Source organism: Myodes glareolus, chromosome 15, assembly GCF_982192425.1.
Source record: "Myodes glareolus chromosome 15, mMyoGla1.1, whole genome shotgun sequence".
Classification (NCBI taxonomy): domain Eukaryota; kingdom Metazoa; phylum Chordata; class Mammalia; order Rodentia; family Cricetidae; genus Myodes; species Myodes glareolus.
The window spans coordinates 51,233,349-51,246,732 of record NC_142040.1 but is presented as its reverse complement, the minus strand read 5'-3'; the positions used below and the strand labels follow the sequence as shown (position 1 = coordinate 51,246,732).

At 44.9% G+C, this 13,384-nt stretch overlaps 1 protein-coding gene across 1 annotated transcript in view; it reads left to right on the top strand.

Annotated features, from left to right (window-relative positions):
• The window catches only part of Slc1a3 (solute carrier family 1 member 3), a 77,211-nt gene extending 66,563 nt beyond the window's left edge, over positions 1-10,648 (top strand). Inside the window, exons 7-10 of the mRNA XM_048429027.3 lie at positions 1,937-2,170; positions 3,047-3,241; positions 5,887-6,021; positions 8,384-10,648. Coding sequence (XP_048284984.1) covers positions 1,937-2,170; positions 3,047-3,241; positions 5,887-6,021; positions 8,384-8,591 — 772 coding nt within the window. The 3' untranslated portion in view covers positions 8,592-10,648. The remainder of the gene's footprint in view (positions 1-1,936; positions 2,171-3,046; positions 3,242-5,886; positions 6,022-8,383) is intronic.
• Positions 10,649-13,384: the final 2,736 nt, after the last annotated feature.

Below are 13,384 nucleotides of genomic sequence, written 5' to 3'. Positions count from 1 at the left end.
ACCCTAAGAAAGAAATGTGTGTGGCATAGCTGTAGCAGTGTATCACAAATAATAAAAACCCAGAGAGATATATTCTTATTCATGCTATGTAGCAGCCTACAGAAGAGCTCACAGGAAGTATTATGGGCTGCTAAGGCACAATTTATAACAGAACTACCTTTCATAAAATTCAGAGCAGAAGACAAAAGAAAGGCTAAGTCCAAAGGGGAGAACATTGACTTTGGAAAGTAAACTATCCCAGCAGGGACAGAGCCCCTTGCTGGCCTAGGCCTTGTGTGGGAGTTGTTTTTCATTCATCCTTTATTTTTAATAACTAGGGTCCTTCTTGGCACCTGGGGCAGGAAGGCATCCATCGCTATGAAAAGCATTCACTCAACCAACATGATTAAAAATATCCTTTGTCTCCAATGCCCCCAAAGCCCATAGAAATCCACTTCTTAGGAGTTTGCAGAAGATGAATATGAACTTGGCACAAAGACAGGTCAGAATGTGGTCCCCAGAGGAGCCTTCACTTGGAAGGCCCCTTTGAAATCCTGGCCGGGCTGAAAGTGGACATTTATCTTCATATTATTAAAATGCCTCCACCTTTCACCCCCTTCCATGAAAGGAGCCCATTCAAGGCCACTGAACGAACCTCACATGGAGCCTTTCTAGTTCCACGTTCGCCTACACGCTCCGCATTGAATTATTGCGTTTCTGAGAACAGGTACTTCTGTGATTTCCTGGCCTTTGAAAGGAGCGTTGTATTTCTTGGGTTGTAGCAAGTCCTCCGCAGTTCCCAGCAGACCCGTCTCCTTCAGGGTGATTGGCTTCTGTCTTTGGCAGTGTGTTTCATTTTAGCTTAGTGCACGCATCACACAAAGGGAGTCGAAAGTAGACCTTTGAAGAAGTAGGGTTAGTCCAGCATATAGGTGTCGCTGGCGGGTCATTTGCCCATTCTTGCAAGGGAGTGTGAGTAACAGCCTGTGGATAATTACTTAATTTGAATGCCTATAGCCTGACCGCAGTCCGTACATCCACACACTTTATTAATTTTAATAGCTCAGGCTTTATTTTATGGTCTTCTATTTATGGTAAGTGGTACTAGAATTTAGTTTGCATAGTAACATAAAATTTCCTGTGGAAGGAAATTGACTTAAGTATAAAAGGTGACTTGAAGAAAATCCACTAAGTAATATTTTAAGTGGGATGTAACTACGGAAGAAAGCAATAAAATGGCCCTAGAGCAGAGGTTTTTCAACCTTCCTAATACTATGACCCTTTAATACAGTTCCTCATGGTGTGGTGACCTCCAACCAGAAAATTATTTTCATTGCTACTTCATAACTCTGTTTCGCTACTGTTATGAATTGTCATGTGAATATCTGTGTTTTCTGATGGTCTTAGGTGACCTCTGTGAAGGGTTGTTTGACCCCCTAAGGGGGTCGTGACCCATAGATTGAGAAACACCGCCCTTGAGTAAGAAAGCTGACTACATGACCACTGGCACATGCATGGCTTAGCATACCTCCTGCTTTAGCTTGGGAAGCAGGCTGTGGTATGGAAAGTGTTCTGAAAAGTATGGGTATTAGTGTAGTGGTTTGTTTCAGGTGCCTGGCAGGAGTCAAGAGGGAAAGGGAATTGCAGGCATCTGAAGATCCAAGCAGGGACTCAATTGTGTCTAGGAAAACGGAGATGAGGACCAAAAATTCTTCTCCTTCCTAGGGTCTAAGGCCAGTGGGAATGGGGTGGGGTGTCCTAGAGTGATTTAGAAATAGCAGAGGAATTATGTGTTTTAAGCAGACAAGAATGAGAGCTGTAGTCTCTGCAGGGCTCAGTTTGGAAATTCCCTGTCTTTCCCTCTTTGGCTTTTTTTTTTTCCTCCCCTGCTGGGTAATTGACAAGCAATAACCTATAGGGATCAAACTTCCAATGGATCCTGTGCTGCTTCCCACAGGTATGCACCTCTGGGCATCCTCTTCCTGATCGCAGGGAAAATTGTTGAGATGGAGGACATGGGTGTGATTGGGGGGCAGCTGGCCATGTACACAGTGACAGTCATTGTTGGCCTCCTCATTCACGCCGTCATTGTCCTGCCCCTCCTCTACTTCCTGGTCACCCGGAAGAACCCCTGGGTGTTCATTGGAGGGTTGCTGCAAGCGCTCATCACAGCTCTGGGGACCTCCTCAAGGTATGTGTGTGTGTGTGTGTGTGTGTGTGTGTGTGTGTGTGTGTGTGTGTGGCTTGCTCCTCTAAGAAAGAGTGTCTAGCCGGGCAGTGGTGATTCAGGCCTTTAATCCCAGTGATTGGGAGGCAGAGTTAGAGGCAGGCGGATCTCCGGGAGTTCAAGGCCAGCCTGGTCTACAAGAGTTAGTTCCAGGATAGGCTCCAAAGCGACAGAGAAACCTTGTGTTGAAAAACAAAAGCAAACAAAAAAAGAAAGAGAAAGAGAGAGAGAGAGAGAGAGAGAGAGAGAGAGAGAGAGAGAGAGAGAAGGAAGGAAGGAAGGAAGGAAGGAAGGAAGGAAGGAAGGAAGAAAGAAAGAAAGAAAGAAAGAAAGAAAGAAAGAAAGAAAGAAAGAAAGAAAGAAAGAAAAAGCGTCTAAACCTTTACCTTAGACCTGAGCCTTGAGCCTCATGGTTGGGGGTAAGTAGAGGCATTTTATTCTGGGTTTTAAATTTCAGGAACTTTGAATTGACTTTTTTCACCTCTGATACCTCCTTGGGATCCAAGGAAGGGCTATCTGTAAATCCTTTGAGTGGTGAAGGGGAAGGAAGAGCCCTTGCCTGTCCACTACCTTCCTGTCTTCTGTTGACATCTGCCTGAGAGAAATGGTAGAAAATACTGTGGCCCCGGATCCATGGCATGGGAATAATCACAAGTAACTCCTCAGAGGAACCCAGGCACAGAAGAGTAGCCAAGTGAGCCTGTGAGGACGCCACACTGCTCCTCACCCCCTGGTTAGACAAATGCTGACTGAGTCAGGACACGAGAGAGGAAGGAACCATCTGTGCAAAAGACCAAAGACGAGACACGCAGCTGACATGTCCTGTTTCGTTGTCCTCAGCTCTGCCACCCTCCCCATCACTTTCAAATGTCTCGAAGAGAACAATGGCGTGGACAAACGCATCACCAGATTCGTGCTCCCCGTGGGGGCCACCATCAACATGGATGGGACCGCCCTCTATGAGGCTTTGGCTGCCATTTTCATCGCTCAAGTTAACAACTTTGACCTGAACTTTGGACAGATTATTACAATAAGGTACAAGGGGAGATTTCTCTCCGACATTCTCTTCAGAATGCTTTTAACAGATGAGAGAATGAGCGAGGTGGGAGGGACTCACACAAGAACAGGAGATTGCAGTTGGAGGGAGCGGGCTTGGGTGTAGATGAATATATTTTTCAGCTTTTTAACTTCAGGTGAGGATATTCATTCAAATAATACAGAAGTGTATCACATGCAAAGTATCACTTACCTGTTACCATATTAAATCTTTCTGTTAGATACCATCATCCATGACTGATTCCCAAAGACCTTTTCCAATACAAGGACACAGACACACTTCTTTTTAGTAATTATACCACATATACTATGTACTCCTTAATTGGTTTGTTTGTCAATATAGAATTTACAGGTATACCTCGCTCATTTACTTATTTATTTTTATTTATTTTATACACAGTGTTCTGTCTGCATGTATTCCTGCACACCAGAAGAGGGCATCAGATCTCATTATAGATAGTTGTGGGCCACCATGTAGTTACTGGGAATTAAACTCAGGACCTCTGGAAGAGCAGTCAGTGCTCTTAATCTCTGAGGCATCTCTCCAGCCCTACCTAGCTCATTTTTTAATATCTATAAAATATATAATATGAATAATTCTGTTTTAAAAATATTAAGTTAGTCTCCCACTTTAAAACATTAAACTATGTCTATAGGCGATATTGAAAAATGAAAACACACTTGAAAACTGGATTAGTTGATTTTTCTTTGGTTAGTTGCTTGGCACTACAAGGTAAATGACAGACCATACAAGGAAGGCAGAGAACCCTATCTTACAGAGACTCATTTAACCCATACCCAAGATGTCCAGGGAAAAGTAATTTCCACCTGCTGCTTTTCTCGGACCTCTTGGTTTCCTTCTGCAGAAGCAGCTACCATTCCTCGCCGTTTTCCTTGTACCTGCCAGAGAAGGTCCAAGTGTCCCGGCAGATTTAACCCTTAGCCAGGAGTCAGAAAGACTAAGGGCAGCAGGTGGCTTTAAGATTCCAAGTTCAGATCAACTGTGCCCTTCATTGCTGTGGGCTTGAATTTAGCAAATAGTAACAGTGTTAGAAATCGGATTTTGGTTTTCACAGTTTCTTATTAGTAAAGTTCCCTGTATATAGGAAAGCTAAAGCAGTACTACAGTATCCTCTGCCTAGACCTAGAAATTAACACTTTGCGGTGCCTGTGCTTTCTCCCCCGCCCTCACTGCCTTCTCCCCCTCTGTATTCCTGTCATGATACATCCCTTCTACACCACCCAGCATTCATCTCCTAAGAATAAGGATATTCTACATACTCACAATAATATAATCTCAGAAGTACTTCCAAAATACCATCCTATCTTGATTTCCCCAGATGCCCCCCCCTACCAAATGTCCTTTGCAACTTTTTTTTCCTCTCAGATCAAATCTCAGTTTTATGTCTTAAAATATGTTTTGGATCTCTTTTCATCTCTATCACTCACCCCCCATTTTTCTCAGGTGTATTTAGAAGTGTGTTATATTCTGCACGCGTGTGCATGTAGCTAGGAAGGGGTAATAGCTGTGGCATACTTTAGTATGAAATGATGAGGTGAGGTTTCTATGACCTGGGATCATAGGCTGACCAGGGATCAGGAGGTTCAGGCTAACCACACCGGAGGCTGGAGGTCAGTGTCTTGCTGCACTATATAACCTCTTCCCAGACACATTTTGGCATATTGACTGTAGAGCCCTGAGCTAAGACAAAGGTTCAGCTGCGTGTGAATTAATAATGAAAATGGTACCAGTGACCTAAACAGGATACAAATACAGTTCTCTGTAAGGTGTGCCCCACCAAGCCTTCAAGGCTGGGCGGTGTTTCACAATGGGAGGAATGACGGCTGCAGTTTCAGTTTCTAGGTGACCCCCTCACCCAGGTGCTCCATGACAACTTCTCAGCATTTACCAATTTTGCCAGTGGGAAGAGGGGGAGACAAAGGTTGGCCAGTCACTTCCATCTGTGTTTCGTGAGTTAGAATTTAGGAGGCTGGCAAGTGTCAATTTCATTCTAGGTGGCCTTACCACCTAGGCATTCTAGTACCAGCAGGGAAGGAGGTGGGGGAAATCATAAGCAGTTTAGATCTTGGCAATGCTCTCACGTCACCCTGTCAAGTAAATCTTAGACACTTGACACACATGCACCTGGGTCCATACTGACCACACACACACACACATACACACACGCACACACACGAGAGCACGTGCACACACACACAAACACACACATGCACTTCACATTCACCTGTGAGTTCCTTGGCAGTGCTGGGCAAATGCTCTACCAAGTCACCCTCTTCTGCTTCCTTTCAGACCTTACAAAATGATTGTAAGAACATAGAAAAAGTTTCCATCCACCAGTTTCTTTACTTAAACATGGTCACAGTAACAAAGCCCACTTCACAAGGGTCGCCGTGACGATCAAATGAGGCAAACCACGCTCAGCTTATCAGCTGACACATAATAAAAAGTGCATGGTTGATTTTAGTTAGTTTGACTCTTAGTTCGGTGAATTGCTTTTACTTATTTATTTCCGTTTTTATAAAGCGGGTCCTCAAGCCTGGAGACCCAAGTTTTGCGAGGTGCTCCTTGATAAACCTTTCTGTTTGGGTTCTTTTGTCAACAGCATCACGGCCACGGCTGCAAGCATTGGGGCAGCTGGGATTCCTCAGGCTGGCCTGGTCACCATGGTCATTGTGCTGACATCTGTGGGCCTGCCCACGGATGACATCACACTCATCATCGCGGTGGACTGGTTTCTGTGAGTATTCGGGGACCCCGTTCTGACTCACACTGTAGCTCCCACCCACAAGCCTATCCCCTGTTGGCACCCCCACAATTCTATAATAGCAAACAATCTAATGGGCTCGCAGAAGAACAGAGCAAAAGACACACTGGTTTGTAATTAAATCTTCCTCATCACCTGGTCCCCTGTCCTTATGGAGTCCCAGCCTCACAGGCCATGCAGACTCCTTCCTCTCTCAGCCTGTAGGGCGCATCTGGTCGCTCTCCCTCCCACTCCATAAAGTCACTCGGAGTTGGGAAACCTAGTGTCTGCAAAGCTGACATAAGTCAGCCAGTCTCTCTCTGGGTTGCACAACACATCCCCTCAGCAGCTGGAACTACAGACCCCAAATGGCAGCTCAGGCCCTTCCTCCTTGTGCTTCCCATTATAGAGGGGTAATTCAGGGCAGATGGTGTGCCTGAGACCCATGAGTTGAGGGATAGCCATGCAGACAGAGCTCATCTCATCAAGTGGAATTGATCTGACGCTCTGAGGAAAATCCCGAGAAATGTACCCACTGCATCCTTAGACCCCACCATGTAGGGCCTGCCTTCAGGCCTTCTTCCCTGCCAGGGACATTATCTGTTCCTAGTCTCTCATAAATTCCATCTACTGGGGAAAACATTGTTTAAGGGTGCCCAAAGGGAATACTTAGGAGGGCACATTGGATGCTGGAGTCCAATGGGATGACTTCACTAGAGTTAGGAAGAGTCCAACAGTGTGTGCCAAGGCCAGGGGATATAACATGAGTTCCCGGGTTACTTGGCTCGTCACCTCAGGCCCGATGACAGTGTCACCTACCTGAGCACCTCACTAGTTTCCACCTCCCTAGACGTGTAGATACCCACATCCTCTGCCTCCTGTTGACACTCGAGGGCTGAAATTCAGTGACAGGTAAGAAAGAATTTAGTACACGGCCTGGCTCTGAGGCATCTATTGACACCAATGCTTTGGGACTGGGCTGGGGCTGGAGCTCGGCTGGTAGAGGGTTTTCCTAATGGGCATGAGGCTCTGTGTTCAATTCCAATCCCACGTACTCTGGGAGGGAAGGGGGACGATTGTGCAAACCTGTCATCTCAGCGTGTGCTAAATGAAGTCAAGAGGATCAAAAGGTAGAGGTTTTCCTCTGAGGCCACGTGACTTCAAAGGCAGCCTGGGCCAAGTGAAAACTTGTACAACTAAAACCAAAAGGATTCTGGTAGAATACAAGCTTCTACTCTGAAGATTTTTTTTTCTTTTTGTCTTCATGCGTAAAACTGATTGAACTGGGCCACATACTAAAGCTATATAGTTTACACAATTACCATAGCATAAAAACTCACACTGCTTTTAAAAGTTAGAATAAGAATTCATTATGTGTTGACACAAATAACAATTTTTTGTGAAAAATAACCACTTCTAGACAAAAAAAAAGGTTGTTGAAAAGAATGGCACAGAGTTAGGTTTCGTAACTCCCCTACACATCCTGCTTAACGTCAGACAGCTTCCACTCTCCCAACTGCCTCTGCATCCAGTGTGCTATGAGGTTACACATCATGTCGTCTAAGCAAATTTACCACAAATTCCTGAGAAAATAAGAGTAAAGGGAACAAACGAGAACATAGTATTACAAAAGAAAAAAAAAAAAGGTTTTTTAGCCTACCACACCTCCCCAAGGAGTCTCTGTACCACGCTTTAGGAACCATTGGTACAGCGGTAGGTGAAGAGAGAAAGAAAAAGGTTAAATAAAAACAGAAAAGGGGACTGGGGAAACGGCTGAGTTGGAACAAGAGCTTGCTGTGAGTTCCATCCTCATACGGTACCCGTTCAAAAGAAGCAGGGCATAATGGCACCACTCACGCCAGTACTGGCGCTGCAACGGCAGAGACAGGAGGGCTTTGGCAAGGGCTGGCAAGCCAGTCTTGCTAAGTTGGTGAACAGCTCCAGGTTCAACAAGAGACCCTATCTAAAAAATAAGGTGGAAAATAATGAAAGACCACACTCTGGGCCTCCACACACACTTGTACACAGACGAGTTCTCTCTCTCTCTCTCTCTCTCTCTCTCTCTCTCTCTCACACACACACACACACACACACACACACACACGTATGGGGGGGGGGGGGTCAGCTCTCACTGTTCACCTTCTGTTTATAGCCAGACTAATTACTGAAAACTAATCACTTACTTGCCCTTGTAGCTTTTGACAGTGACTTGTAGATGTGTGTCAAGGATGAAATCATCCCATTGGAGGGGTACACACTACAGAGTTCAAAGATGTTTCCAAAGCCCAATGGAATCTGGGATCTGGTGGTACTCACAGGACCCTCTCTTTTTCCTCTCTTCCTGCCCCGCCTGCAGGGACCGCCTCCGCACCACCACCAATGTGCTGGGTGACTCCCTGGGAGCAGGAATCGTTGAGCACTTGTCTCGACACGAACTAAAGAACCGAGACGTCGAAATGGGGAACTCCGTGATCGAGGAGAATGAAATGAAGAAGCCCTATCAGCTGATTGCCCAGGACAATGAGCCCGAGAAACCCGTGGCTGACAGTGAAACCAAGATGTAGACTAAGCCGGAGGGCTTCTCTTGAGCACCCGGTGTTGGAAGGCTCTTCCGCAGTGTGTCTCACTGAGCTCGCTCACACAGTGAGCCCCTTCTCTTTTCCCTCCCTACTCTGATAGGATTGGAGAATGTCCAAAAACAGGGGAGGGCTTGGCAGCAGCCAAAACATGTAGGTTTCAGACCATATTTGAAGTTTTTAATTCATTTCATGTTATTCTTACCAAGTAAGTTACTGGGATCAAACATAGTTTTGATATCACCAATTTAGATGGCGAACAATCCTGTGCGATTGTTTTATAAGGAAAAGCATTAAACAAGGGACAGGTTAAAAACCTTTCTAAACCAACTCTCAAAATCCAAACGTCCTTCAGAACACAATTGAGTGTTAGTCTGAAAAACGTAACTCGATGAGCAATTATGTCACCTTTGCGGAAGCAGAGATGTTCCCCCATTTCTTCTGACTTCTGTCCTGACTTTATCAGTTCCAGGGCAATGCCCACATGCATACAGCACAGCCGTGGGGAGGAGGAGCAGAAGGCGTGGTCTCGAGGGAGACTCATCTCATGCCTTGGCCTCTGTGTTCTCATCCTGATGATAAGAGACTCTAGATACTCTGGGCCTCCCTAGCCGAGATTTCTGCAACATCAGGAAAGACCCTGCCCTGTATCACATGGAGATCTCAGAAAGGACACTTCATGGGGATGGATGTTTCTCACTAGGGGCAGGCTGTGTGTGGCTCACTAGGTACTGGGTCCAAAATGTTGGTTATAGAAGTAGAAATGCGGACGGCCATTCCAGGAGTGGGATTATTTGTGGGGCCCCTTTGCCTGCGTTTTTGTTTTTGTTTGTTTTGTTTTGTTTACCAATACTAGAAGCACTCCCTTCTTGGGTATTCTTCCAGAACCCAAGGGATGGCTCTAAGAAAGCCTCCCACCTTCAACTGACACGTAGATGTTCAGGAAATCAACAGAAAGCTAGCAACTAGCTCATGGTCTTACTATGAACCGCTAAAGAGCAGAGAAAGAAGAGGGTTTGGCCAACATTACAAGGGGAGGGTTCTTTATGAAGATCAAGAATAGACGGTCTTCTTTAAAGATAAGCAAAAGGGGGAGCTACATCTCAGTCCTTTCTGTTAACCTGAACACTTAGTCTTTTGTTCCCAATCAGTCCCCAGAGAAATGACATATAATGCCACTCCTTCCATACTTCAAAGTCAAGCAAATGAAATTCCTGGGACAGATCTGTGTGCTAGGTGGATGATCTCATCTCCAAAAATGTTTTTTGTTTTTGGGGGGTTTTGTTTTGGTTTGTTTAGCAATTTAAACAGACTTTCTTAGAATGAAAGAAACAAGATACTTCTCTGTAGAAAAATGCCACTTGGCAAATCATTCAAAATTTTCATCTCGAGTGGGGTTTGCTTTAGTTTTGTTTGTGGCTCTACCAAAAAAAAAAATGGTAGATGAGTCAGCATGAAAATAAACATCAATGAGGGTGGAAGAAAAGACAGCAGGGGCATTGCTTTCAGGCAAGGCAGCTCCCGGGTTTAAAAGAGATTATTTTTACCCCCCTGGGAATATTCAGTCAAAGACATTCAATAAGAGCCATCCGATAGTGCCAGCTGCGTTAGTTTCTGAACAAAAATGACAAATGCTCACGGTGACGCTAACAAACTGAGTATCGAGAAATGTGTCTCCCAATTTATAATTAGAGGTATCTTATAGAGATCTTGAGCATGACATGCATATAAAGGTTAACACTAGGCTATGGTGGAGTAATCATTGAATAATGGCACGCTGTATTTGGGAAGCACACTACAGAAGTTAATGTATGTGGCAGCCGTTTTATAACACTAGTAGAACAAAACTTAACCATGTCAGATTAATGCTGTTACCCAGTGTGGGGTTTTGTTTTTGTACTAACCATTTCTTATGAAAACAGGTCCTCTGAGGTGGTCCCTTTGCCAGTGCATCAGAGGCTCTGCATATGTGTGTACCCACTGAGTACTGGAAAACATTACTTTGTAGATGTATTTTCAATAAAGAAAAAATAGTTTTACATTAATGGATTTGCGTGTTGTTATTATTGTTTTTCCCACTTATGGAAATGCTGTACTGAACTCAAGGCGTGCTAAAGAAAGATGCCATTCTGGACTGTAAAGTCTTGGCAGAACCAGCGGTTGGGGAGTTAGCCATGACGCAGTACGTAATGACGTCCTGTGGCTCGGCTCCTAAAACGGGAGCCTGCAAAGAGGAAGGAGGGGGATGCGTGGTGCTGGACAGCGCGCACTTAGTTGCTCAGGTCGGATTCCGATTTCTCAGGTAAAGGAAGTTATTTCTGCGTGGGAATAGGAAAAGCGAACGCTACCATGGGATGCTTTCAAACCGTGATTTCCTGTCTGACCTTCAGATTAAGTAGATTTATCTCTGTGATTACCGCTGCCATTTAGGGAAAGAGTAGAGTTAGATCCCAAAAGGTATTTCAAAAGCAGCCCTAGTTACTAATAACCGCTTATGGAGGACTATTTTCCCTTTAGCTTCTTAATAAAGAAAGAATTGGTGGACAGACAATGTCATGAAATCTCCAGCCTGAAGTTCTAAATGTAGGTCCTTTAATCTCCGCGGTTACCAGCAGGGGGCAGTCACTCGCAGAAAAGTTTGCTACATGGAGCGCCCAGGAGCCTAGGCCATCTTGGGAAGGATTTAGCATGATTACAGCTCTTGAAATTTTAAAGTTTTGCCCATTTGTATTTTTTTTAATTTGCACCGGTTTCTCTATAGGATTTTTTTTTTTTTTTTTTTTTTTTTTTTTTTTTTTTTTTTTTTTACAAAACACTGTATTTGAACCTCTTTTTCAAGGCATGGATGTTGGCCACTTAGCCCATTTGGGAATAGAAAGAAGATTGCTTACATCCAAGAGAACAAAACCTGGTCACCCCGAGCGATTATCTGAAAATCTGTGGAATATTCTGGACACTGGATTGTGTTCTGGGAAGCATCACCGCAGATCAACCCACTGCTAGAAAGAACTCCGTCTTTAACCAATTTCTCTTCGCTCTTCAACCTCAAGTGTAGTCTGTGCCGCCACACAGAGCCGTTTTAAGCTCATCTGGGCATTGAGGCCGACAATAGGGCGCTGCCGTCCAGTTTAACCAGAATGAGAAGGAAAGAGCGAGAGACACCCCCCACACGTGGGAGGTCATAAGTCTGCTCACAAACAGAACTATTAAAAAAAAAAAAAAAAAACAGGCTAGCTTTTTTTCACTGTTTCTAAGTAAATATATTTAGTGTTTTGTTTGGTTGACTTTTTCCCCCCTAACATTTTTTAAAATTTCTAAGTCTTCAGAAGATAGGGTCCATCTCTTGCTTTTTCTGTATTCAACCTGTCATTCCCACTGCCCAAAGCAAAAGGAGTCCTTCCTTCTAAGGGGTTGGGGATGGAGGATTCTGCGCCGCTGTTTGAGTGAGTCTGAAGGGAGCTTGGAGGAAGGGTTTGTTTCCCCGCTGGAGGGAAGCTTTGTGGGCAAGACCCCGCTGGGGTCCGGAACACAGGGCCCCTTTCCGGGCAGCCCGCTGGGCACTTGACCCGAAGCTGCTGTCAGTCGTCAAGCCTCTGTGTTAGTGGGTTGTGTCTCCTCTGCTCCCACCCGGGTGGTCCCAGATCTGGATCAACAATGCCTAGCTCTGTGTGGCCGCCTCTCCAGGCCAGGGCAGCTGAGAGGTGTCACGACTAGGGCACATTCTGAATAAATGAGCCGGTAGGGGGGTGGCGAAGAGAAATCCGGGGAGCATCCCCTAGCTATCACGGAAGCCCATCCAGGACCACCACGGAGGAGGCTCTGGCCTGATGCTTGAGAAGCCACCTGAGTAACAAACGCCTAATTGTAAAGTCTGCAGTAACAAGCAGATTTTAATTTGCAAAAAGCCATCAAGTGCCTTAAAATTCCAAAAGGTCTCCATTTCTTGGTTCCCTCTGCCACCCTACCTATGCAAAAATCTCTCCAAGAGGCCCCCTTTTCCTAAACATCCTTGAGTTTTCCTTGAGTTGGTGGTGACTTCAGGAGCTGCTACATCGGTGGTTCTCAACCTGTGGGTCGCAACCCTTCCATGGGGTTGCCTAAGACTGTCAGAAACTCAAGATATTTACATTACGATGCATAACAGTAGCAAGATTACAGTTATGAAGTAGCAATGAAACAATCTTATGGTTGGGGTCAACACAACATGAGGAACTGTACTAAAGGGTTGCAGCCTTAGGAAGTTTGAGAAGCCCTGCTCTGGAGTCCAGAGGACTCTGATTCTGCCATGCCTTCTCAGCCAGACCAGCACACTCTGGAGGCAGCTTGGCAACATCTCCCACCACAGGGCAGTCGTCCTGTCCGCAACACTGCTTTGAGTTTTAAGATATTCATATTTCACTAACTTCTACCCGTGTAAGTAGCGTTGTCAGATAAAACACCACACACCCCATTAAACTTGAACTCCAGATAAACAACAAATATTGTTTAGTGTAAGTATTAAATAATATATGGAGTAAGGAAAATATGGCACTGGATAGTCCATATTATTTGATAACTTGAGAGGCCCGCATACAAGTAAAATGGAAATTAGAGAATAATTTCTGTTTGCCTCAGTACAGTGGAAGTAGCTTGTGAAAGAGTCTGTGTGTTGGGAGAGGTGTCTTCAGTGTCCCCATTTCAATTTTTAATTGCTCGTTGAAAGGAAAAACACTCTTTAAAACTTCCACTTCTAGAATTCCCTACCGTTTGTTTCTCTTGGCAACATTAACACTGATTATGTC